Source organism: Pteronotus mesoamericanus, unplaced genomic scaffold, assembly GCF_021234165.1.
Source record: "Pteronotus mesoamericanus isolate MK-2021 breed Mesoamerican mustached bat unplaced genomic scaffold, CSHL_Meso_final scaffold_85, whole genome shotgun sequence".
Classification (NCBI taxonomy): domain Eukaryota; kingdom Metazoa; phylum Chordata; class Mammalia; order Chiroptera; family Mormoopidae; genus Pteronotus; species Pteronotus mesoamericanus.
The window spans coordinates 78,437,970-78,465,357 of record NW_026555329.1 but is presented as its reverse complement, the minus strand read 5'-3'; the positions used below and the strand labels follow the sequence as shown (position 1 = coordinate 78,465,357).

Below are 27,388 nucleotides of genomic sequence, written 5' to 3'. Positions count from 1 at the left end.
GGGATCAAAAATAATTTTTAAAAAAATCAATGCAGATAAGAAAGGTCTTGTGAATTTTAAGCCAGGTGGTGCCTCGCACAACAGTGGGGCCCACTGTAAGATACACGAGAGCAGACAGGGGTGACGTTTTGAAGTCTACAGAGCATCTAAAACTGAGACATGTCTCATGCCTATATTTTATTAGGGAAACACATATTTAAAAAGATACCAAAAGGCAGCCTCATGGGTTACTTTCTCAAAGTCACTTGCTAGCTTTAGATCTCTCCAACAGCATTTGCTGAGAAGTCAGTCTACGCTTTCTCAAGAAACACTTTCAGAATCTCACGGACCCCAGAGAAGCGGTCCCTTTCTGCGCCTTTGCTTCGTCGCGCACTCACCTTAAAAAGGGACGGGAGTCGAGGGGGAGGGGAAGACTAGAAATGATAGGACCAGAGTTTATGCAAAAGCCTCTGATACTGAATCATACAGACACCATGTTCTGTGAATGCTGGCCATCCTATCACACTAATTCAAATTTAGAAAGTTGAATAGGGTTTTGTGCGTTGTTACCATTTGCCTGGTGGATCGTTTCTGGTAATTCCCATTAACTTTGGGGGGTCAGGAACAGGGTCAGGGCTGTATCTCCCCCTAACGAAGGTTTCCCTATGGGGAAAAAAATTACCAGATTTGACATGTAATTTCAATTCACATCACCTTGCCTAGGAAGTGAGCCGAACGGAAAGCTCCGGATTGCCTCCCATGATTTAACCCTGACATCTTAAAGTACATCCTTAAAGAAAAACAGCCTTTGAGTGTGGACACCAGCATTTGTTGGCCTTGGGCTGGTATCAGACTCTCCCAAGAATTCTCTGCAAAAGGGAGACACAGGGTCCCAGAGGACTTCCCTTCACTGATGCAAACAGCACCCTCTTTGATAAAATCTCCACCAGTCAACGAGAGGAAGGTTGGTGGACCATCTGCGGACCAGTGAAGCCCACCTCCCGGTAGGAGCACATGCTGCTCCGTTTGCTCCAGGCCCATCCCATCCCAGTTGGCCCGCCCGCCCCTTCGGCAGGGACTTGGTCCAGCCACCAGCGGGGAGGGCTCCGGCCTTGGGTGGGGAGCACTTGAGTTCCACCCACCATGTCGCACTGCACGCTAGGCCTCTCCAGGTTCACACTCGCTGCTCTACGAAAACAGTTTGGGAAACATCCCCTATTGCATCTTCCATTTAGGGATTCAAAATGCTTATGAGAAGGGGTAAGGTAAATCCGCGTAGTGATCTTCTCAGGTGCACGTTCCTGGACGCTCACTTTTCATGAGATACAATTTGAAAAACGAAGCCCGTGACTCTCTGCTTACCGCTCACGGGCTCGTTTCCCAGTAGCTGGTCCACGAGCCACGGCCTCGTGCAGGCGGCCCGGCCCGGGCTCTGCGCCCACCTCCTCCTGGCTTCCCTTCGGTCACTGTCGTGAGGCTGAGGCGTCTGCTCCAGGTGACGCGAGGACGTCAGCGGGCGGTCACACGCCTTGCTCATGGGGACGGGGGCCTCAAGCCACTTCTTTATGGCTGCCGCTGCCGTGCATTCAGGAGGGAGGAGGGGCTGGGGCCCCCTGGACCCCAGACCTCAAAGGGGGAAAAAGAAGCCCGAACGTTCATAGTGACAGGGGACTGTTTCCTATCTTTCTATATTCGGCAACATGTCGTCCCATGTCTTTTGCAGATTAGCACCTTCGCTTTGGTCGGACGCCAGGCACCTAGAAGCGCTCCCAGCGGGGAAAGAGGGGCGAGGAAACAAGGCCGCCGTCTCTGAAAGACGGGCTCCGGGGAGATGCATGATTCCTAGGCGTCTGGAAGAGAGTGAACAGGACCCGAGGTTACCGGCCGGCACTGCCGCTTCCTGAGCAGGTGCTGGGTTAGAAAAGGAGATACGCTTAGAGCAGACACGCAGCCTCGTGTGTGGCTCTGAGGAGGTCTCGCGGGACTGATGTGAGAGAAGAACAAACGGGCCCCCTTGATGGGCCCCGGACAGGTTGACAGGGATGCCAATAGCAGCCCAAGGCATGGACGCCGGTGGACACACTCCCGGTGGGCAAGCTGGGAAGCGGAGCGCCCGCTGCACTGCAGTCATCGCCCCTAACAGGAAAGCCCGGGGATGAAATGGTGTCGCGCTGAGTGACAGAAGAACTCTCACACCCAAGCCCGGCAAAGCCAGACGGGGCTGGTGGCAGGCGGCGGGGTGGAGTGTGACGTTGTGGGGCAATAGCCTTCAGGAGCCTGAACAAAGGGTGCTGCCTTTGACACAGCAATTCCACGTCAGGATTTTATTTTAAGAAAATTAATAAACAAGGGGCCTACGCAAAGACATGGTTTTGCATTGGGATAAAGATTCTTGAAAAAAAAAAAACAAAAAACGCCATTTGGCCATTAAAATTCACGCTGCAGAAACGTTATTTATTTGCATTGAAAGTTTTTCACCGCATTTCGTTAAATTAAGTAACACAAAGGTACGTGTAACTGTATGTTCTGTATTATAAAACATAAACACAGGAGAAGTCTAACAGAGTAACCCTAGAGGTGTTGTTAGTAGTTATCGCTGGGTGGTGAACTGCAGGTGATTTTAATATCTCTATTTGCTTTGCTAAACTTAATGCCTTTCCTTTGTTTATCTGAGTTTTATTCCCTTTTTCCTACAGCTAACATAGTTATTTTAAGAAAAAAGAATGATTTTAGAAAGAGCTGGCTGGTATCACTACACACCCAGGAGAAAGGCTAAAGTGATACAGACACACTTACAAATACGGGGAAGGGTAGGGAGGAGGGGGAATTCTCCTATTTCGCTGGTAGAATTACTTAGAAAACTCGGCAGCATTATGTCAAAATCTGGAATCTAGATATCTCCCTCACAGTGTGTGTATCTATATACCTCTCTCTCTCTCTCTCCACACACACACACACACACACATTTATTCATTCATCATGAGACTTACACAAGATGTTCATGGAAGTATTGTCTGGGTCATCTTTAAACTAGAAATGACTCGCGTGTTCACCTGCAGTGAAACAGAGCCCTGGCTCTCGTAGACTCACATGCACAGAAATGAGAATGAGCTATACCACCTTCAACACAGAGGTGCCTTCCAAATTTCATATTGGGTGAAGGCAGCTTGACACACAAAATGTCCATGTCGTACCCTCATATAAAGTTCAGACACAGAAACATATACCTGCTGTTACAGAAGCCAAGCTAGTGGCTGTTGCTGGGGACGCGTTTCTGGAAGCGCTGCCAGGGGTCTGGGGGGTGCAGCAACATTTTGCTTCTTCGTCTGGGTCCTGGGCTATGTTTACGTTGTGAAAAGGGATGAAGCTGTATGCCTACGATGTTTACGCATGCCTCTACGGATGTGACGCTGTAACACGGCGCGGCGTCAAGAAGATTGCCAGCCTGAGACCAGGGACAGGAGCTGGAGTGTGGCCTGCAGGCCGCCTGATGCGTGTGCTGCCTGGGGGAGAGCTGGGGACCTGCGGGGTCCTGACTGAGGGCTCTGGGGCTAGAGCTGCACAGAACCAGATCCAGACCTCTGTCTGCTTCATGGCACCTGGCTATGCAAACAACACAAGGAACAGATGAGGCCAGAGATACAGGCAGAGGGCAGAGCCCGAAAGACCCGGGAAGTCCAGATGAAAGTGGTGGTTTTCATTCTCCGCGTGACGGGAAGCCATCCTATTAAGAGCACAGACCCAAAGCGATTTCTGGGTAATGGAAGAGCCGAGGCGGCCCTTCTGGGAGAGAGGACAGCAGGGCCCTGCCGGAAGGCTCCGTCCCCATGGTCCGGCTGAGGCACAGCTTGTCTGGAAGGAGAGACACGGCCGGACTGGATTCCAAGGATACATCTTACAATTGCGGCCGAGAAACCAAAAGGATGCAAGGAGAGCAAGACGATCATCCCCGAGACAGACTTTTCTTCCATTGCGTAAGAGCGTGCGCACCCAGGCCAGCGGCAGGTTATGAAGCAGGAGAAATGTTATCCTGGGGTGAAAGGAAGCCTCTTTCTCTTGACATCAGCCAGAGGCTCTGCTTCCCGCCCTCCCCTCAAAAAGACAAGTGTTGTGGGTTTTGTTTTTTTTTTAAACAAAATCCTCTCTCTGTCCTATCACTACTACCACAGACCAATATCCCAATGGAATAGTTTCCTCTCCTTGCTGGCAGATGCCTCCAATCACTAGTATTTACTCCTTGGCCAGAAAGGCATTGAAGAGAAATGCAGTGTTCTTACTTGGTGATACTCAAAAATAAATAGGGCTTTAAAATGACAATCGTGGAAATGGAAATACTTACATTGTAAAATGAAACAAAACCCCCTAAAACCTAGTGGACAGTTCATTTTGAAAGGAAAAGGCACAAAGTAAATGAGGCGCTTGAAGCTAGCAATGAAGGTGGCCATTTAAAATTGTAGAGTAAAAAATAAAATGGACTCCACTTAAAATCTGTGCCATTATTTGACAATTGTAAATATTAGAATGTGTTGAAAAAAAGTCACTACACAAAGAAAATGAATAAGATGGATGAAGAAATTTTATTCAGCTAGATTAACACTGTTATACCTTAAAAAACGTTCCCCAAATATGTAAAGGTTCTTTTCCAGAGAAATAAAATTGGAGCTATGTTTGTGTTACATCGAAAGAAAACCAATCATTGCATTGATTTCAGAGAATCTCTGACATAAGCATTAACAACAACAACAACAAAAGGGTAAGGAGTTTGTGGAAGACCAGTAAGTCCTTCTGCTAGGGACTTAGAAACAGGCGGTTCCTGTTCTCAGAGAATATGACAAACAACTGCATAATATTCTTACTGAAATTGTTCTCTATATAAAGTAGAAACATAAAATGATAAGCACACTAAATCTCTATCCTTTCACTACTAAAAATGAGCCCCTGATAAATGGATGTCTCTGGAACTGAGCGTCCCAGCCCCGGGAGGCGAGCTGAACGACTCCATCCACTAGCCGTGACTGCCTGTTCTCTGACCTTTTCACGCATGCATGGGCGTGGGATGCGCCGACAGTCACGTTGCTTTCGTTTCCATGTTAATTGCTGGCTCCATTCCTCAGTGAAAATGTGGATTTTTTTGGTGTCATCACAGAGAGGAAAGAAAATCTGCTTTACATGTCCAGTGTCACCATGTGACACAGGAAAGCTAAGTGACAACTAACACTTCACCCTTTCCCTAACCAGAAAACATCCGAAGGATACCTTTGCACACAGTGGCTCAGAGAGATTACCAGGGCGGTGCCCACAAGCTCGGCTTTGCATGTCTGGATGTGGATTTGCATGTTGGCTCTGCCCGTTGGTACCTTAGGGGCACCAGTAAGATGTTCAAACCCATCAGAGTCCCACTTTTGCATCTGTTAGATATGACTGCCAATATCTTCCCCCTCCCGTTCTTTGACCAATAAAACAGATTAACAAAAATACAGATAGCATCAAGTTGCCTAGCGAAAAGTTACTATTATATAAATATTATTTTCCTTCTTTGTATATGGCAAGGAAATGCAACAACACATGGTATTATTTATCCACAGCACTGTCAAAATAGCCGCTCCCCCCACCCCACCCCAGTAGAGTTCTTGTATCTAGACACTAAGATCATACGCTTTGAAGTCAGATGACGACTCCTATTCTTGCTTTTGAGGATAGTACGTTGATCCCTAAAATGAAAGACAGAGTATTCTTTTTCCAGGGCTTCCACAGCAAAACTCCACAGACTGGGTATTTTAGGCCATAGGAACAGCTAGGAAGCCCTAATCTGACACTTAAGGTTCCTTCCTATTGTTTTCTCCTTGTAGTCCAAAGATGAGTAATTACCCTACTTGATTGGTTTACAAACAGATATCTTCCAAGTCATTTATAAACATTAAGGCATATTACTTGTTCCCATTAAAGAAGTAATTATGGGAAATCTTGTTTACTAGTTCTAAAATTATATCTCTATAAATTATATATTAATATATACTAGGCAGTTCCACCTCCTAAATCAAATGGAAAACTTGTATTAGTTTAACACTGGTAATGTCTTAGAGGTTAAACAGATTTTAGTACACAGAAAACTGGCCTTTATTTTCATTCTCCATAGAATTTAGCCAAGTGACTTACCCAGAGTCAATATTTAGGAAATACTGGTACAAAGGATTGGTGAGCTACAGGATGGATGAATGGGTAAGTAAACACATCCGTATTTAGGAATAAAGGGTTTTAAAAGCTAAACTGGTTTTGTGGTCATCATTGCAAACATATACGACCTAATAATTCCAGAGGACTACTCCGTGAGGGGGACACCATTGAAATCCATTTCCTACAGGCAGCAAGTTCTTGGCCGGGTTGCTTTGCACATCCTAAGATGCTTATAAATCATAGGTCAAGGGCAAGAGCAAGTCAGACCTCCCATCACATTTAACCCAGCCTATCATGTAAACAGAAGACAGAAATCCTTCCGGTATTAGGTTGTCCCCTCTCCACAACACAGTCCTTGAACCAAGGGGGCTTTATATGCTTTTTCCTTTTTTTCCCTTTAAACAACATTGTAATAACAGGGCTACTTAAAGGGCCACTTGTAAAGGCCTTTGAAGTGCGAGTACTCAATGGGGCAAAGCTCTAGACCCGAATACTCTCCTCTTTTCTACAAACTCAAATATATCACAGAAGTTTTTCAACAACAAAATAAAAACATACCAAAAGTTGTTGCAGTCGCATTCAAACTGATCAGATTTGTTGGCTTTCCTTGGTTGTGTTGATTTGCTAGGTAGATTTAGGTGCCAAGATAATAGAGGCCAAGGGGCTTATAGAGATGTTACTGAAATTTTCTACAACATTAAGGAAATGTAATAATTGCGCTCGCCCAAAGCAATGGAAGACGGAGAAATAATGAACTATTAAGCTAACGAGTTAGCGTCAGTAGGAAACCCTACTACCGAATTCTGAGCAGGCGATTCTTGAGGTAAGAAGTATCCGTTACTCACGCACACTCGTATGAGTCCCATCTGTTTCTTGATGGTATCACTTATCTCTTTGCAAGGGAAAGAAGCCTTTAGGGAAGGTAGGCCTGATGTTCTGGGCTAATTAGGAGGTAGGTAATTATATCTTGCTTAGCTACATTTCCCAAGTCGTTTTATCTGAATTTCCTGCCTAACCCCTGCACCTTAATTTTATTTCCTACTCTAACTATTGCCAAGAGCTGCGTGCACCGTGAATCAACCCCAGGATTCGGGAGCAGGTGTAGTGAGTCTGATACCCCTTCAGCGGCTCAGGGACTCCTGACAAGGCTGGTATGTTGCCCTCCAGGCTGGGAGGCTGACACAGAACCAGGAGTGTTGTCTGTAAAAGACAAAGGGTCCTTGAGGAGCGGAGGCTATTTATTGGGCCAAGTATTTATTTATTACATTGACATTCAAGGAATCCAATTTGGGGGCTTTGTGTATTTATTGTCATTAACAGAGATATCATCTGGGTATTATGAAGTGATATGTTGAAACTGGTTTTGAATTTTCTGAGAAAGAACTGGCCTTCCTTGCCAGCCTATAAGAGCGCCAAGACTCGGGTTTCTCTTGAGAGGGTAAGAAGGGTGATGGACCACTTAGGAAGAGGGTTTTGGTATATGTATGTTAGTGACAGGACGTGACAGACAAAAGGCTTTGGTGACTGGGATGTCAGTCCAGCCTTTTATTAGGGTAGTGTTACCTCACGGTACAGGCTGGAGACTGGAGGGCGCTCATATCAAGCGGCCATCACCAGAGAGAACAGCTGAACTTGAAAGGTCAAAGCAGAAGACTTTGCCGCCAAGCCCAGCGGTGGCACACGCCCCACTAAACGCCACCGCAGACGATCCCAGCCAGGGATCTGCAGGGCGGAGAGGCGAGCTGGCCTTACTGAACTGGCTGAAACACCCCGTGGCCAAAAGTGCTTCCAGAAATAAAAACATAGGGCTTAAAGTTAAAACGCAAGAATGTTAGAAAAGAGGAGGCACAGAAAGAAAAGTGACATCAAATATGCAATGAAAACACTCAGGTTCTTGAGACCAAGGGAGAGACCATACTGGAACTATGGAAGCCTGGGGCTCCAGGATGAGCATGGGATATACGTGATTGGCTGGGAGAGGAGGGCAGGGACCGGGATGGAGGAGGGGCCTCGGGTAGGCACACACGTCATCAGGACACAGGTGTAGAATAGGTTTATCACGACCACAACCAGGACTGCGGCACCTTGAAGACAGGAGCCCGGAGATACGTGGTTATGTCTTACTGTGTCTATTCGTTGCAGGGGGCGGGCAGGGTGCAGGAGGGTGCTGTTGGGGGAAGGGTACATGGTTCCATATGTCTCACACCTTCCTCAACAAGGACCTCAATAAGCATATTTTTTAGGGCCGATGTTAGGCACAGTCAGGTGACGTCAGAGGCTCACTTGTGCACCTTCCGACTCTCTTGAGGCAGGAGCTGTTAACAACACCTTTACAGGGAGATCATTGTCTTAAGGGACCAGGCCTTGCTCATTTTTAACCTCCAACAGAAATTAATTTAGTACCTTAAAGAGATTAGATAGTCCATAAACACAGGCTCAGAGAATGAATGAAAGAAATGAAGGAGTAAATGAGGAAGTTCACAATTAAAGAGGAGGATTTTTAAGTGCAAAACTCTATGTATAAGGCAGTGCAGGAACAAAAACCTTTTTATACTAAAACTTAATTAGGCAACAGGCATGTCTGGCAGTAGAGTCTTTCCCATCTCTGTAGAAAGGACTTTAAAGCAAGACAATGAGCATCAGGTCTCACGTGGAACTGGGAAGAAAGTAGCAACAGCAGAGAGACACGTGGACCCAGGCACGCCAGAACAATCTAACGATTGGACCACCAAGCTTTCTCCTCTGTGGGTCAGCAGAGTTGAACAGCTATCAGGTACGTACCTACAGGAAAAGAAAGTTCTCCCTCAAAAGAGGGGAAAAAGTGCAAAACGAAGGAAACGAATGCCAAAAGGTAGACTTCGCGGAACAACTCATTAAGGGCTGGCTGACTTACCAGAGCAGTCTGTGCATGAATTAAAGCGGCTTATGGGTCTTTCCTGGTCCTGCGCAACGAAGCATCACTCACAGGACCACTGCTTCGCATGAGTCAGAAACAGATGTGAATATTATTCATATGAGTGGCATAGTTATAAAGGAATCTAAATCCCAATGTATTAATTAATTTAAGCATCATTTTTTACACTCTGAAAACATCCAGGTGGGCTCTCAGGAGAACTAATGAATCTGAGGGAAGGAAGCTCTTTTTATTATTTGCAAAGGCTGAGACAATATTTGTGTTTTGTTACTTTGTTTTCCACCTCATTTCAGTTTCTTTGTTATTCTTTCCAAGCAATCTCTTAGGGAAAAAAGGCATTATGCAAATGTAGCATCCAGTGATACTTTGTATTACATCACCTCATTAGGCAACACCCTGGTAGGTTTCTGGAGTTCTTTAAAATAAAATCCATTCTGTTCTCTCCTTGTCCTTCCCAGGGGTAAATCAGCTGTCAATCTTAAACTTAATATATTTGGCTATAGATTCATTGTATTACTTTTGGTTACTTGTATTTCTTCTGTGTTATTTATTTATTTTATATTGTATGATAGCTTTCCATGCAAAACACACGTCTTGCATTTAGTGTTTTTAAGAATGACACAGAGAGATAAAAAGGTTTATTTACCCCAACAGGGTTTCATCTTGGTAGTATTTGTTATCAGAAAAGCTTCTAGGAAGTAAATGGCTTCACATGTCATAAGACTCTTTTTCTTTTTCTTTTCTTTCTTTCTTTCTTTTTTCTGAGCATACATTTCTTCCTCTTCACAGTCAATTCCAAAATGGAAGCTCTAATACAAAGAAAAGGACAGCGATCTCTCTAAAAGCTACTAAGAAGCAAAGTGTTACATCTGCCTCTTCTGCTCCATTCCTATGGAAAGCCAACATTCAGGTTTCACGGAAATGAAGGCAAACATCGATCATTTTTTCCCCCTCTCAGAACTGAAAAAAAAAAATTAAACATCTAGTTACCTGTAGGCCTCATCTACTAAGTCTATACAGTTTTCATTTTCTGTGTCCTTCCTGTTCTTTGGAAAGGAAATTCAGACACCCATGTGTGATAATATAGCAATAGAAACACTTTTCCCACCAAAATATAGGATTGGAGAGAACTCTGGGTAATCACCTGTGTTGTCTCAGGTTGTCTGTGTTAGGGGTTCTGGAGGCTTCGCTGAAGTAATTTAAGAATGAGATTGCCCTCTGCAGGTTAAACTAAGATATCAACACTTACCCAAAGGTTTGGAACTAAAGGACCACAAAGAGACTAAATGGCCCCAGGCCGGCAGGGTGCCACTGTAGTTTGATTGACTGCATTAACGGAGCTCCACAGTCCAGGTCAGGGTCAGAAGGAGGCGGGACAGAGAGGTCAACGTGGAGGCCAGAGGAGTGGGAGCGGGAGCGGGAGCAAGAGGAACTTTGCGTCCAGCTTCAGCCTAATGGAGGGGGCTCCGTGGTCCCGAGGGTCTGCTCCCTAACTCTCAAATCATGATCTGCTTGCGGTGTTCTGATTCCACGCCCCAGAAGCAGGCATCTGATGGTAATGTGGTTCCCCATACGGTAACCCTACAGAGAAAGACGTGGCAGAGTCTAGAGCCAAAGTCTCCAGTCTCTCCAGCGTTAACATTCTTTCATTACAAATTGATACACTGGCACCCTGGTTTGGAATTTGGCTCTCCGTCCGCCTTGCCTGCATAAGACTGTGCCAGCCAGGCCATTCTGTTCCTCCAGCAATTACGCTTCTCGCATTAATACAGTGGCATTTTCACTGTAGATCTCCATCTCGCAGACTCTGATTATATTTGAGATCAAACTAGAGTGTGGAGACAGATCTAAGTTCTATCAGAAGAATCTGACTTCCAATCGCAGAAAACTCATTAAGGTAATGTCAGGTATGTTGAGAGACAGCCTTCAAGACGTCTCCATATGATGTAATTTCAGCCACCAGAATTGGATTCCGCAAGCTAAGTTTCTTTTCCGCTCTGAAACTTCTAGGCATTTCATCTACTTTATCTGATGGTAGATGAAAGAAGTTGCTTAAGATAAAATCTCTACTAAATCCTTTTTCAGAGAAGTGAAGCTCGATTTCTTTGTTTTTCTATTTTCTCCTTAAAAATGAAATTTCCAAGGCAGTTCAACATTATTATTATTTTCTCAAGGACTCATTTTTGTAGACCTTTCTCCTACATATATAACGCTGATTATGTTTGTCCTCCGCAGATCATTTGCTGTTTTTTATTTCTCAAAGTCATGCCTGCACACGTTTTATACATTTTACTTGAGTTGCATTGTCCCTATGTGGAGATGATACTCAAAATATGGGTTGTCTAAAAAATTCGTTTAGTTTTTTTCCATAAGGTGGCTCCGGGAGTGCCTCATTGTCTTTAACTTCAATGAGCAATGACCACACCTCCGATAATCCTCATTGACTACGATAATACATTGCCACTGCACAAAGCTTAGTTGTCTTTAACTTCATTCAAAACAATTTTGTTAGATTATATTGTGACAGCAGTCATATTAGTGTGCATTTAAAAAAACATCAAAATTGGTGAATTTTTGTGCAGCCATCTTAATATTGATGGTGAAAGAAAATATGCAACATTTTCGGCATATTACGTCTTGTCATTTCAAGAAAGGTAAAAATGCAACTGAAATGCAAGAGAAGATTGGTGCTGTGTGTAGAGAAGGTGCTGTGACTGATCGAACGTGTCAAAGGTGGTTTGCAAAGTTTGGTGCTGGAGATTTCTCTCTGGACAATGCTCTGCGGTCGGGTGGACCAGTTGAAGTTGATAGTGATCAAATCGAGACATTAACTGAGAACAATCAATGCTACACCCCTGGGAGACAGCCAACACACTCAAATATCCAAATCAATAGTTATTGGTGAAAATGAAGAATGTGTCTTTTATTCCATGGAAAACACTATGGACTTTTTGGCCAACCCAATAGCATAAAAGCAATACTGAATTGTAGTGAAACTATCCATTTAAAAAATGCTTATATATTTCTAGACTATTTTATCCCAGATGGGTTTTTAATTCATATTTAGTCTATGTTGCCTTATATCGTTTTCTGCCAAACTTGAACATAGGCAACCCGTCTGTACTGTTCTTGATAAAATACTCTGGTTTCAGCAGTATGGTATCAAGTTACATTTAGTTTTAATTTTTCCTGCCTTTGTCACTTTTAATCTCAAATTCACTTGTAGTTAACAATTTAGTAAATTACAGTCAGCTCTTAGTTGTCTGCAGCCTGATTATTTTCCCCACAAATGCTGTTTTCAAATTTAAGAGCAAACCCGTATTTCACACAAGTAATTTAATTTGTTTGCATTTCAAATAAGCGCTGTATAGCATTCCTTTCAAGAAGTCTGGGCCACGGAGCATGGAAATCCATCAGAACTAACCCATTTTTTTTTTTTTTTTTAAGTTTCAGGAACATTGTGAATGGAGGAATCTGCTTGGATAGGTTATTTTGGAATTCATGGAAGGGGTACGTGTGTGTGTGTTTGGTATGGATGTATCTAAAACATACAAATATGCTACATTATCACAGGACCATATGCGCTGGCACAGACCTCAATGGGTGAAAATTTATACACGTGTGTGTGTGTGTGTGTGTGTGTGTGTATGGTGGTCTTTTACTTCATATGAACAGTATTTACTCCAAGAATGGAAGAAAGAAGAAGAAATTGCCTATGGATAGAAGGAAAACAAGTCATTTCCACTGACTATCTTTTAACTTCATTATCATGTTTACATTGCATTTTTAAGATATTGGTTATCCTCATATCTACAGAATTTTTCAAAAGCATCTCCAAGCCAAATATTAATTTTAAAATTATCTACTATATTACCGCACCTATTTGGTTCCCTTTTATTACTTTGGATAATATATACCTGGCGATTCCAAAATGTGAGTCGCGTGTGCAAGTCAGGGAGACTCTGTGTGGGGACCGCTCATTTGGGAAGAACACGAATGTGCACCTCTCTGCTCTGCTTGACATCATCCCGGTAACCCTTCCTATTTTCGCATCAAAACCTTATAGACCATTCTTCCAGTTCCCTTCAGGCAAACTCTAACTGTTGGGGATGGAGCTGAAACCCCGTCTGTCCGGGATTGCGCATTAAACTTCATCAGTAGATGGGATCACCTCAGAGCATTGGTCCTCCAAACTTTGCTGCTCTGATCACCTTATCATTTTGATGTATTGAAATGAAACAAAATAAAATAATTTTTTTTCTTTTTGATTTCTAGAAACCTTTACACAGCTGCCTTCTAAGAAGAAAGATGAATTGACTAACATTTGGGCTAACGAGGTGGATACGATTTTTATAAAAAGTATGAGATACTAAATGGAATCAGTGGTCTGGCTGTATCTTCCCATGCTCCTTCCGGCCTTTCCCTCCTTCCCAGCCCCCCTCCCCCACCACATCTGCATGCTAAGTCCCCTCCCTCCTGGTAGCCGGTTTGGAGCCACCTTCTCCCTGTCCTCTCTGCCTCCCACTGACAGGACCAAACTGAGAGTTACTTTATTCTTTTGGCAGAAAACACTGCTCTCTCCTCAGAGAATGCCCGCCCCAGGGCACGGCCGCCCACGGCAGCTCTCTCCTCCGCTCTTCCTTTTTCTAATGGGGTCTCTGAACAAACTGTCAAGAGCAGGCTGACAAGGTAAGAACGCGACATCGGGCGGTTGCATGCGTTAGGTTTAGGTAAGTGAGTTTCTTCTGAAAAGATTTTTAAAAAAGGAAAAAAGAAAACAACATTTGGTGTCATACTTAATGTCTGAAAAGGAGTGGATAACCTTTTGCAACATTTCCTTATTTCGTTAATATACAATGAACCTGCTCTATTTGAAATACCTTGATATTAAAAAACATGCAAGTCAAGAGCTGTATAAAAAGAAGGGCATGTTTTTTGTTTTTCCACATCAAATGCTTTTCAATGTGGTTCCCGAAATATTGTCACCTAAACTGTATTTTTTAATGTACTTGTTAGGGCCACACTGGGAACATTGGGGAGAAGAAAGGTAGGATTTCAAAACGAAGCTTTTACAAAAGTCTCTTCTGGCCTGTTTCTTAACAAAAATGCTCCAGCCTTCATTTCTAACCATGCTGGAAGCACACAGTGCTTCTGCAGGCTCGAAGAAAAGAGAGCGAAGAAAAATATGCCGACCGGTTAGCTTATCAGGTGACCCCATTTTCACTCTTTCCTTCTCTCCCTCCCTTTCTTCCTCTCGTCTTAAACACTTGGATGAAAACCCATGAGTACCAGAGGCATTTAAGCCTAGATTTTAATCTCACTTTGGATTCCCAACACAGCATTTACTGTTTTTTCCTGTTGTGAGTCAATTCACCCTTCTCAAGTTAAAGTTCTTCCGTTAAAAATTGGAAATAATGATGCATAACTTACAAAGTTTTGGGGGTGGACCGGATGAGCCGATACATGTAAATGCCTGTAGTAAGCACTTAATAGTAAGCCATTTCCCCTCCGTTTATATCAGGAGCTAATTTGGAGATAACTAGTTTTAAGTACTATTTCTCTAACTATACTGAAGATGCTGTATTTAGCCCGAATTCCAGATCCAATACCAAGAGAAAAAAAAATTCCACCATTTTCTTTCAGAGAATTTAAGATACGGGACAAAGGTCGAAGTAACTTGGCATGCCTCATCCACTCACACTTGACAATGTTACTCACTGTCATACAAACCACCGGGTGGCCGGTTTTGGTAAATCATAAGCAAACTCGACAGGGTGACAGAGCCCAGCTGCCACTGGTGACTCAGCGTTTTAGAGAAGCTGTATCATTCACTGGCAGGAAAATAACATGTTGGAAAACATACAGGCTTTGAAATAAAATTTATGTCTTATTTCATGTGTATGCAAGTCTATACAAATGAGTCCTTTCAACTTGATTTCTGTAAGCTTTACCTTTGCTTTTGCACGGTGATGGGATATTTGGCAGTGTTTACCTTAAAAAGCACCGTGCAAAATACGTTGATGGGGTGATCGAACTATTTGTTCTGCAGCTTTCCTAAGGTTTTGGATAAGGGTGTTCTTATTTGGATCAACAGAGATAGATGGTTCCCTTTAGGCAGAGCTCTGAGCCAGTAATGACGGAGGCCGATGGATACCGGCCCCCTTGGTTAAAATGTGGAATTTACTTACACTTTTTTTGATACGACAGAGAAAAGAAAATCTGTGTTTTTGACTCATCGTCCTGAGTAAAGTTGATCTTCTCGATACATTCAAGTTACCATTGCTAAAACCACACAAAATGACATTTTATTTGGCAACTCGACACCAGAAATGAAGGGATACGAGAAGGAAAGACCCCTCACACCTCTAGCAGGTCGAGCTCGCCTGTCTGCTGACTCGTGGGGTACGACTGTAGGGGCCAGTCACAGCTACTCTAAAATGTCTCAGTTGTTCATTTAAAAAATAATCACCGCTGGCTGTGAGAGTCGGTTTTATGTGTCAGTTTAGCAAGGCCACGGAACCCAGTTGCTCAACAGACAGCTATGTAGGTACTGCTGTGCAGGTATTGTGTAGACTGAAAGTCCCTTCCCACCTGACTGTTAGGTAAGAGCGACTGAGCCAGGTAATCCCCGCGGGCCCGACTCAATCAACGGAAGGGCCTCAGGGTAGAGTTGAGTACCCTTGAAGAAACCCCCTCCGTGAGAGCAGTGCCAGCTGCTTCCTGCGGGTCCCAGCCTGCCCTTCCTGACCGTGAGCCCCGCTTCTGAGCTTGCCTAGCCACACCCGACAACTGCGTGAACCGAGTCTGTGCCATAAATCTCTCAAGATGTGTCTTTGAACTGATTCTGTCTCTCTGATTGAATCCGAACTGATATATTAGCCAACAGAACTCTAAACCCCTGTCTGCTCCCATTCCTAAGTGCCCCACGTGCCTGATCAGCCCCCAAGGTGGAACAGGTGTAACCTTTGCAAAGAGGGGAGGAGGGAAGACCAAGGTGAAATACACATGCCAGAATTTTTAGAAATCACTATGAATTCTAAACGTATTCCATCTTTCACCCAAGATGTACCGGTAAAATCACTTTTAGTTTTTATAAAAGTCATATACAAAATAACTTTTCATTATTAAAATGCTTCAGTCTATTTTTAAAGGCAAATACTACTTAAAAAGTAATCTTTGCCTTTTTTTGGTATTCTCAAAGCATAGAGAAGAGTATTCTGCATTCACTAAATGTTTGCTGAATAACAAAAATCTCTTAATGATACTCTAGATGCTTCCAACAGATTTTTATAGTAAACCTTTGATTTTTTTTTTATAAGTATCCTGTTTAGGAGAAGTATTTTTAAATGGAACTTACAAAATCTTATCAATTAAGTATATCCTCACTTTAGGATATCATTAAAATGGCTAATTTTAAAGACAATATACATACATAAGAATAGTTCTGACTCAAGTACAGGAGGAGACAAATTCCAACTGCTACTGCGGTACGGGGTCGCTTCAGCGTGTCCATTCATTCCTGTTTCAGTCATCACAAGAAGTAAGCCACACACACAGGCATTCCCAAAATAAAATGGCAGAAATAAAAGCAGTCATCACCAAATTTACAGAAAGTCAACGTTTTTCAGTCTCACCCAAACGCTCAAAAGTTGGCAGCATGAAACGCAAGCATCCGTTTAGTAGAAGTCAAACTATCCTCAACAAATTTCACCATAAGATGGATTTATTATCAGACTGACCAAAGGTCACTCGGCTGAGAGCACTTCTAATAATAAAGATAAAAAAACAAACTGATGACCAGAAGGCAAATGCTCTTCCACTGCGGTGGAAGAGACAGGCGGGAACAGATCCTTTAAGCCAGCAGCCAGCACAGCCTCCCTCTGGTGACAGACAGGCAGGCAGGCCCAGCTCGCAGAAAGGTTCCTAAAATACAGGCGTGCCTTTGAGCCCCGCTGCCCACTTCCAGCCACAACAACCTTCAGGGAATTGATTCACTGCTCTGAGCTCTGTCTTGCAAAATGGAGATAATAAAACCTACTTTGCATACCTTTGAGAGTTAAATGAGATAAAATGTCAAGAATGGGATTGGTCAATAGAACTTAAGGAAACTCTGTGCCCTTTATCTCCCTTTTAGGAAGAGCAAGGTTTGGGTTGTTTTGGTTGTTTTTTTTTTGTTTTTTGTTTTTGTTTTTTCCTCCATCAAGGCAAATTCCATACTCTTTTCTCTCCTGGGGCCTTTTTCTATTCCATTTCTGTCTGACGGCTTTAACCTCATCCTCTCCACTGCATCCTCCATTTACACAGCGTAAAAACACAAAAAATCCCAAACCTTTGCTTTGGCTCTGCCTTCCGAATGAGCAGCAATTCTGTATGTCGTGGCCAGTTAGCATCCAATTTTTTGAAAACCTTCACGTACTGTTTCCGGTTCTCATTCGTTCTTCAGCGGCTCTGCCCACCAGACTCCACCAGACCCCACCAGCGGAGCCCCCAAGGCCACAGCTGGGGACTGGCTTCCTGTCTGTCTGCACTTTCTCACCACTGACGCCATCTTGGTTTTCATTTTTTGTTTGTTGGTTTTTACCTGTTTGCTTATTGTTAAACACTTCTTTCCTTAGTTTCCCCATGGTAAGATGCTCCTAATTGGATTCTCTTCCTACTGCTCTGATCATTGCTTTTAAATCCCTTTGGTTGGCTATATCCTCTCCTTCAATCACTTAAAATATATAGGTGTATATCTATAGAGAGAGAGTATATATTTTTTTAGAGGTGGGGAGCAGAGAGAGAGAGAGAGAGAGAAACATCGATCACTTGCCTCCCATGCATGTTCTGACTGCCGTCAAGCCTGCAACATGGTCTGTGCTCTGACCAGGGACTGACCCTTTGGGCGACATGTACAGGGACGATGTTCCAACCAACTGAGCCACACCAGCCAGGGCTCCTTCCATCACTTTTTCACACTCATGTGTTCTTTCCCTGCTCCGCCCATGAGCTCGCTGAGTCGTCCTATGGAGGCTTTACCACTGTTGAGTCATCCACTCGATCTTTCCCCCTGGGTGTGTGGGAAGACTGCATTTTCCCCTTCCCTAAAGTTACTCCACATATAAACCATCACGAGTCCTGTTGATTCTACTTCTTGAACTTAAAAACAGGAATCTGTCCTCTTAATTCCTGGTGAACCTTCCAGCCATCTAGCCTCATCGACACTCCTGAGACGTGGTGCCAGATGGTTGCTTCATACCAGTCCTTCCATCCCTCCATTCTGTTCTCTACGTAACAGCCAGAATCCCCCCACCCCCTACTCCGAACCACCCCTGCCCTTCCAGAGAAACCCTTAACCACACGCAGAGACTCTGGACTGATCTCCTCCGTCTGCTCCGCACGCTGCTCCCCAGCAGGCTCTCCATTCCAGCCATTGCCCTCTCTATTTCCCTGCCAGCGCCCTGCTCCTTGACCTCCATCCCAGAACCACTGTGCGTTCTGGCACCTCTCACCTAGAAGTTCCCTGACTCTTTTTTTCCCCTTTTAGTTAACTCGTATAAATCCTTCACATTTCAGCATACACACCATAATTTTGGATACACAAGAAACAGTAAATATTTATGGGTGGATCGAATATCTCATCCATTATTCCAGTTAATTCTTTCATCACCTCCTACCCATATTGCAAAAAAGCCTTTACCTCTTCTCCCTGTGACCAGTCTGTCCCTTCTAACAACAGCATCCTCTATGGAAATTCTAGTTGTCTAGGTATGAAATAACACTAGATTTAATTTTCTAATTTTACCATTTACTTATTACTATCTTCCTAGCTTGTTTCATTTAACTGTATCCTCCAATTTTAGTACAATTATTTAACGCAATTAATTAGATAAATGATTACTCTTTTGGTTAGTATACTGATTAGTCACAATAAATCTCATTTATTGGAAATGCTTACCTTTATTTGCAATCAAGCCATATGTTTACCTACGCTGTTCCCAAAGTTAAATACCATGGTTTCTTATAATGCATAGCACAAACTTGGAAAATTCACTTTACCAAAGTTTAGAAATTTTTTTCTAAAAATAGGTTCTAAATTGTAATGCCAGAGTCATGTTTTCTTGTCTTTTGGATGCCACTAAATCACAGTTTAGTATCATGAAAGTATATTGGATTTTACACAGCTTACTTTACAGGCAAAAATTGTGAACATAACTCTTTTTCAATAGATACAAAAATCTAATAGTAAACTACCCCAAAGGATGGATAATTTATATTGCTTCTTTCAACAAAAGAAGCAATAAAACTATGACTTATGAGAACTAGACTACCTCGAGAAATTAAAAGAAATGAAACACTGAACAACAACAAAAACAACAGTAAATATCATCTGCAAATAGAAAATATAAACTTTATACTGCCACAATTAAATAAATCTTTATATATGTAGGGAAAAAATACTTCAGCAGAAAATTCTTAAGTAGTAATGATTTGTAAAATAAATACATGACTACAGTGCATCTAAAGATACACACATAAGCATTTTAGAAGCAGGCTGTAGGTCTTGCTGTGATACAGGGAAATATTTTGGCCATCTAAAAGCATTAGCGTTATTGATTAAGACCTCACGCAAGTGGGATATAATGAAACTTCCTCTTGATGTCTAATTTATAGAATTGAATTTCTGGGGTATTTATTTAAGAAGTAGACTGTATTATTTAATGATCCTTGCCTCTTATCAGTTCAGATATTATTATATTTGCAGTTCTGTGGATATAAATATAATATGCTAACCTTTTTTGGGTTTTGATAGCTATTAATAGTTTTCTCTGGGTAGAATTAATTTCTTCATTCCCAAATTGATATGCCTCATCCCAAACAGGCTCTTCTATGGAAGAAAATAACTTTTCTATAACTCTGATGAAGTTGACTAAGGACAACTGAATTAATAATTACATTGGAAGACTAGAATGACCATGAAGAATGGCAAAACCATTACTTTAAAATATATTCTATTTCTAAACTTTCTAGTAATAAAAAGAGGAGATATTATTGCAAGTCATTATTACTACCCTTGGTAAAAATTTTCAGAAACCAATAACGAGTAATTCTACATTTGTTAGCAAATGATATGGTACAACGAAACATCTATCAAAATAAAAATGAGGTCCACATGCACATAGAATCAACTCTTTATCATAAGTATCATTAGAAACTACAGAGTCCCAAATGAAGTCTTTGGGTAAGACTTTAAAAAAAAAAAAAGAATAACATTTTAAGTGCACAGCTATTACAAAGTCATTTGATATTTGTTTTAATTGCCGTGACTATAATGAATATACTTTGTATTCAAACATATGTCGCAAGTACTACTACAGAAGTTCCAATATAATTCAGTCTTATTTAAGGATGAGTAAATGGATATTTAAAATTCAATGTTACCAGAAACGGGGAAGAAACCAATTACAACACCAACTCCCTAAAACAGCAAATTAAAGATTTTTATTAAATTGTGTTCTTTCTTATTTGGACAGAGACCGAACATTGTAACACAGAAAAACCTGCTATGCTAACCAGTCCTTTCCCTTGCCTCAGCTGTTTCACAAAAATCTGGAGTGTGAAAAATGACCGAGAAGGGCAGGCTGAAATTCACTTGACATTATTTAGAGACTGGTCTATGACAAAGATTTAAGAAACACTACTGTGTCAATTTGTGTTAGCTGAAGGATCGGGTAATTATGTCAGCCATTGCACTGCGATTGGTTAGACAAGTTCTAATATTCCTTTTAATCTTCTCCCGCTCGGAGGACCTGACACCTGATAATCTAACGTGAGAAACCTTCAGGCCAGAAGTGAGATGTGGTGTTTGTCACCGTGTTCAGAGAATTACCCAGGGATGTTTGTTGAAAGCAGACGTTCAGGGGCTCCAGCTGAGTTCTGGCAAGAAGCACTTTGACAAGCTACCTATAAGCCCTGAGGTAGTGTTCATGCCTGTTTAAAAGCAACTGCCTGAAGGTCAGATGAGGTCATATTTAAAACTACAGATTTTTCCTTTCATCCCAATCAGTAAATATTTATTAAGTACCAGTGCTATGTGAGTGAACATTTGATACCTATCAGATGTCCAAAAAGGCAAGAGGCATATGATGTACTCATTGTCAAGGGAAATTTTTGAAGTATAACAATGATCTACAACTATCTAGAGACACATGTCCGAATGTCTGGAAATGCAAAGCAAACAGTATGTTTATTGTGCAGATGAACAACTCCTTCTTCATTTCAATTTAGCAGTTCTTTCCCTGAAAACGTGTCTCGAAGCTAAAGTTGTATTTAGCTTATTATTAGAAAAGTAAGTGAAGTGCTGTTTAAAATTTAGCCTGTTCTTCTGAGGTCTGGGACATCTCATGTTTTGAAAAGGAGGGTGACCATGTGTGAGGCTGCTTGGTGGCTGGGGGCAACACAGAGGGTCTCAGTGAGGGAACACAAGAAAGAACTTCAAGACCAAAGCACTAAAGGCAAATTGGTTTTCTTACCTCCAACCTCATTCTCTAGGTCCCTAACTATAAGTTAGACCCGTCTGGAAGTTGCATTGTGTTTTTTTAACCATCAGACCAAAACTGAAAGAGTGAAGGTTGACTCTGGAGTTTAATAGAATAGCAGAAAATAAAGCAAACGGTACCAAGCTATTTTTGTGGTCAGCAATTTCCCCTCGTCTCCCTCCTCACCCCAGAACTGGAGACGAATTGACGGAAATCTTAGAATGAACCTCAATCAAGGGCCCTCACTCATGAAACGGAGTGCAGACAGGCTGATGAGATTCATTCATTGGGCCCAATGCCCTGGGTTTTTAGAGTCTCTGGTTGACTCTTAGCATGGCAAACAGGCTCCTGCAATGGCGGCTTTGGCTTGTAAAGGGGACAAGGAAGACAGCTGGGCTGTCAGGACCTCAGAGGTTGTCCATTGCCCACAGCAGCGCTTCTCAAAACATGGTTGCCAGTCCAGCAATGTCCGCATCACCTGGGAACTCAGTGGATGAGTCTGCTCGCGCTGCCATGGCGGACAAGGCTCTGGCTTAAATAACAGGCGTTTATTTTCCAACAGGTCTGGGGGCTGGAAGTCCAAGACCAAGGTGCTGGCCAGTTTGGTGTCTAATGAGAGCTCTCTTCCTGGCCTTCTCACCGTGTCCGCACATGGTGGACAGAGACAAAGAGCTCCCTTGTCCTTTCTATAAAAGGCCACCGATCCAATCCGATTAGAAACCCAGACTTATGACCTGATATTTAAATATCTCATAAAAGCCCTACTGCCAATATAGTCGCACTGGAAGTTAGGGCCTCAATGTATGAATTTTGGCGGACACAATGCATTCCCTAGCACGCCTGGCAGACGCGAACCTGCACGTCGCAGCTCCGATCTATGGAATCAGAAACTCGGGTATGGGGTCCAGCAGATTGTTTTATTTGTCTTTCCAGGTTATTCTAATGCCTGTTAAAGCCCAAGAGGCCTGGGCCTTCGGGAGGAAGCCCCAGCTCCGCAGCAGGGCATTTAGTGTCCCCCGGTTTTGCTCTGCTGTCTGTTCCCTGCTGCACTTCCACATGAACTCCGCTTTCGCTGAACTGGGTCCCACCGTGGCCTGAAGGGCCACTTGTGTTCTGGCCTCTGGACTTCCGCTCTCCCGCCTTCGCCCACCTCAAGCCTTTCTGCCTCTTTAGTGAAGCATCACTTTGACCTCCCAGCCGCAATCACCTCTTTCTCCAAAGAGCAGCAGCTCTAATTGCCTGAACCAATCATTTTTGTAGTTGACAGAGTTTACTTTCTTGGAGCCCATGGGTTACACTCATCTGTAATTTTAGCACAAGGCTTTGTACATAAACAACACTCAAGTCTTCATTATACTGAGTACTGTGCTGCTCCTGACTCTCCTCTGGAAGCTGCTCCTATAACACCGGCTCCAACACAACATGATTGTGACCATCACACAGCCCACTGCTCTCTGACATAATGCCACTTCCAAAGTTGCTTAGTATTAAAAAAAAAATCAATATACTATTTGCTATTTATTAAGTCCTTACATGCGTCAAACCCTATAATAAGCACTTAGCATATTGGCTATTTACATTCTCACAGTTACCCTGAAATAGGCATTCTGACTTCTTGTTGACTGAAAAGATGGTGTGAACAGGGAGGTGTGAGCTCACTGAACTCCCCAGAAGTCACACCCCTGGGGGGTGGGGAGGCTGAGCACCTCTGTGTCTCCAAGAGCATCCTTTATTCCCCATTACACCAGAGACTGGGTTTTCTGTCAACACAGGGAACTTACTGCCAAGAACCCCAGACCAGAAGGCTTTTGGAATAAAGATATTTCCAGAATATCTACTTGCTATACCCTTAACGCACACACTCATGTACACATACCCTCTGAAGCATTGCTGAACGTTGGATTTCTTGCGACAAGCGGATGCTGTTCAACAACTACAGACGACAGGAGCTCCCAGTTCCACCGCGTTTCTACATGCGGCTCACCTGCAGCAAGCCTTCAGCACGCCGTCACGTTTACATTAAAGACAGCTGAGAACTCAGAGGGACTGGCTGGAAAGTGCCCAAGGAGTCTCACAAACACGCGCCCAATGCAACTACACTCTCTCACACACATACATACATATGTATAAAATTGAAAACCTATACATTTAAGACCACGGAAACATTTTAAATCATACGTCCTTCACTCCCTTCCCCAGAAAACCAACCAGTAATTCTCTTTAACCTTTTCACAGCGCGTGGCGCCTGCACTCTCCGGCCGGGACTCTGTGCTGATGAGCCGCACCTGTTGGACCGTTCGGGGCATGCCAGGCCCCCGCTGAGACAGTAATTAAGAGGGACGTTGCGGTCTCACCTACCTGGGGTGTTCAACAGCCTGGACATCTTGCAGAAGTAGGAGACATACTGCTCGCAGTACTCAGCGCTGCTGGTGATGGCGCTGATCTGGTCCATGGAGGCGCTGTAGGCCAGCTGCGTCACCGAGTATTTTTCTGGGCTGTGGCCCGCCACTGTCGTCTGCATCTGCAGGTCGTGAGACACAATGGTCCACACTTTGTCCTCTGCGGGGAGAAAAATGCCACGACAATAGGCCTTTAGTATGCAAGGACATCCCCCAGCACCAGCAGATAATTGAGCTACACGTTCACCGGGGTCTTCCCTGCACAGATGTAGAACAGAGTTAGGATAGTAATTCCTAAAGTGACCACTACCTTTGTCTCACACCGAAGTTCTGCGTATAGAGACAAGGGTAGAAAAGGGATCTTTCTTATGGAAAACAAAGACATGATACCCCTGCCGATGAAAACACACAGCCTGAGGATTTGCTTGATGCTCCAACGTCAGCAGCGTTGGAAGCCAGGCCTGCTGTGTTCCGGCTCCCCCGGACCCTGAGACCCTTCGCTCCTCAGGGGGAACCGCATTTTGCTCCTTCCTAAGCTACCTCAGCTCTCGCAGCCTTTGGACCTCTGTGCATGCCGTGTGCTCTAATCAGGATATGAGTCCTCAACCCATCAACAAGCGTTCGTTTTAACCTGACCTTTCTGGCGAAATGAGACACTGCGTTCTAGGTCACTGAAGTGCTCCACGCAGATGAGATACGGCCCGTGAGTAATCATCTTGGCGTTCTGGGCCCTGAGAATTTCCATGGGTGAAAAAGGGAGGCAGATAAAGACTGATGTGGCCAAATTAAAATCTGACACACGTCTGAACCGGAAGCGTTGCTCTGAGGCCCTGATTCTGACACTCTGTTCAAAGCCCTCTCAGGCGCTCGGTTTCGCTCAGAGTACAAACCTCGGTCTTACAACAGCTGCAGGCCCTCCCTGCTCCGACCCCGCCTTCGGGCTCCTCCCTCTCGCCCTGCTAAGCTTTCCCGGCCCCTCTGGGTCCAGCCACACTGACCTCTGTGCCCTCCCTCCTCTAACACTGCAGGCAGGTCCCTTCTAGAGCCTTTGCATGCGGTCTTTCTTCTGCCTAGGGCTGTCCTTCGTCCTTCCTCGACGTCCTCCAGGCCGTTCCTGCTTCTCCCCGACCTTTGGCCCAATCGACCTTCCCTCTGCTGGGTCCCTCCCAGCCCCGCCCACGCGCCAGCGGCTCTCCAGCTAGTCCTCTCTGGAGCATTTGTCTCTGACTTAATGCACAGTTTAATTAGTGCTTTGCGTTTGTCTTCCTGCATTAGAAGGAAAGAGCGGGGATTGTTTTCAACGCTGTATGCACAGTGCTTAGATTAGTGTGTACAGTGATTGGTATGTACAAGGCCTTAAAAAATATTAGTTGAATAGAATGAATTAACAAAAATTAAACGATACACATCCTGGATATAGGAACTCCTTAAAATCACGGCGGTTCGAGTCTGGCCCTCGAACCATCATGGTCCCCATAGATTCTAGACAAGCCTCTTGGACCCCTCTAAGCAATACCGTCCCCTTATCTGTGACAATGTGTCTCTATAACACTTCCCAGTGAAAACCAATGATGACAAATGCCGTCATGGTACCCCCTGTACTAATGTATTTTCTAAAGGATAATTATTTTTTCCAGCTTTCTGTCTGGCCTGCTCAGAACTGCCTTCCTTGAGCTCCTCTGACACAGCAAAGAAACAATAATATATTTTAGTAATTCTGTCACTTTCTGACATGGTTCTGAAAACAAACTGATAGTCATTTATACTCAGGCCTAGAGATTTACCACCACCTAATTAAAGATCCATTCGTTAAATTAGGTTAATTGTATCTCTTTTCTATTACAATCAGCCTTTAGCATAGAATCCTCCAATTCTCAAATTTTACTTCTTTTGTCGTTTTTTAAAAATCCTTACCAGTAACCTTGCCCTGTGGCACTATTTCAGAGCTCTCCTTAACTCCGAACGGAATAGCATTATAATCCGACCCTTCTTTAAATGGTAATACCCACCTTTTTACTCTCCACAAAATAATGTTCATAAAGGGAAACATTAACTGCACACGTAAAACAAAAATGGTCTTCCATTATGTTCTCTCAATAATTGTAAAGACATTAATTTGTTCATATTGACGAGTTTCTAATATTTTGGTCCTAGCGACTGCTTGGCCCGAAGCTCGGCTCCCATTTCCGCCCCACACACGTCTCAGTCCCCGCCCCTGTGAGCTCTCCCCCTTACGCAGCTGGCCCTCGGGCAGCGAGGGGGTTAGGGGTGTCCACCCCTGTGCGGTCTCGAACCTGCGTATAACTTCTGAAGCCCCGCCCCCCAGGCTTAACTACTAATGGCCTACTGTTGACTGGAAGTCTCGCTGGTAACATAGAACACTGACTATCACGTATTGTGTATATGTGTTATATATTCTTAACAATAAAGTAAGCTAGAGAATAGAAAGTGTTGTTAAAAATCATATATAAGAGAAAATACAGTTCCAGTGTTTGTTGAAAAAATTCCACGTGTAAGTGAACCCACGCAGTTCAAACCCTCGTTAGTCAAGAACCACTATACTTGCTTTGTAGCCCGCTCACTCATTCGTCATGGAGTCCCTGGTCTACGACAGATGGGGATCTAGGCACTGGGGAAACCAGAGAGAAAACAGCATTTGCGAATGTTTGCAGCTTACATTCTTACATTCTAGGGGAACTGAACACAAGCAAAAATTAAAGTTCTATATAGATATAGAACTTCACATCTATAACTACATAGAGAACTTAGAACTTTATATTTATATGTACACATACATACATACCTAAACACACACACACACACACACACACACACACACACACACAGGGTCCAGCAGAAGTAACACCTGCTTGAGTGTGGCTGGTAGGGTAATAATATGGGTGTAATAATTTATAGTTCTAATTTGAACATTTCATCTAAAATGTCCTATGGTGTGCCTGAGTGTGATATTGTTATGTTACAGAATTACATGCTTATCATTTTGTAATAGAAGTTTATGTAGTAAAAAAGGGGCGTTATTTGTGCTGGGCCCTGTATATTTAGCCAGTGGTAATGGTGAGGAGAAAAACGAAATCAGGGGAAGGAGGAACGGGCCATATGTATGGGGCCTGCATTTTTAAACACAGAAGAAATGTCAAATTTAAATAAATAAGGTCATTACCCAGCAAGGCATGTGACTGGGGAAAAGGACTTCAGACAGAGGGAATGCAAATGCCAATGTTCTAACTCTGGAATATTCCTGGTATCAGTCAGGTGTAGGAGGAGGTACGTGGGTGAGGAAGGAAAGGGCAGCAAGTGTTGGGGGGCTGGCAATGAGGACAGGTGAGGCGTGACCTCAGTTAAGAGGGAGAGCTTTCAGCCATCGGCGTGGGGAGGGTCCGAGC

At 43.5% G+C, this 27,388-nt stretch overlaps 1 protein-coding gene across 1 annotated transcript in view; it reads right to left on the bottom strand.

The window, feature by feature from the left end:
- CNTNAP2 (contactin associated protein 2) overlaps positions 1–27,388 on the bottom strand; it is a 1,059,914-nt gene that overhangs the window by 496,332 nt on the left and 536,194 nt on the right. Inside the window, exon 13 of the mRNA XM_054564239.1 lies at positions 23,944–24,144. Coding sequence (XP_054420214.1) covers positions 23,944–24,144 — 201 coding nt within the window. The remainder of the gene's footprint in view (positions 1–23,943; positions 24,145–27,388) is intronic.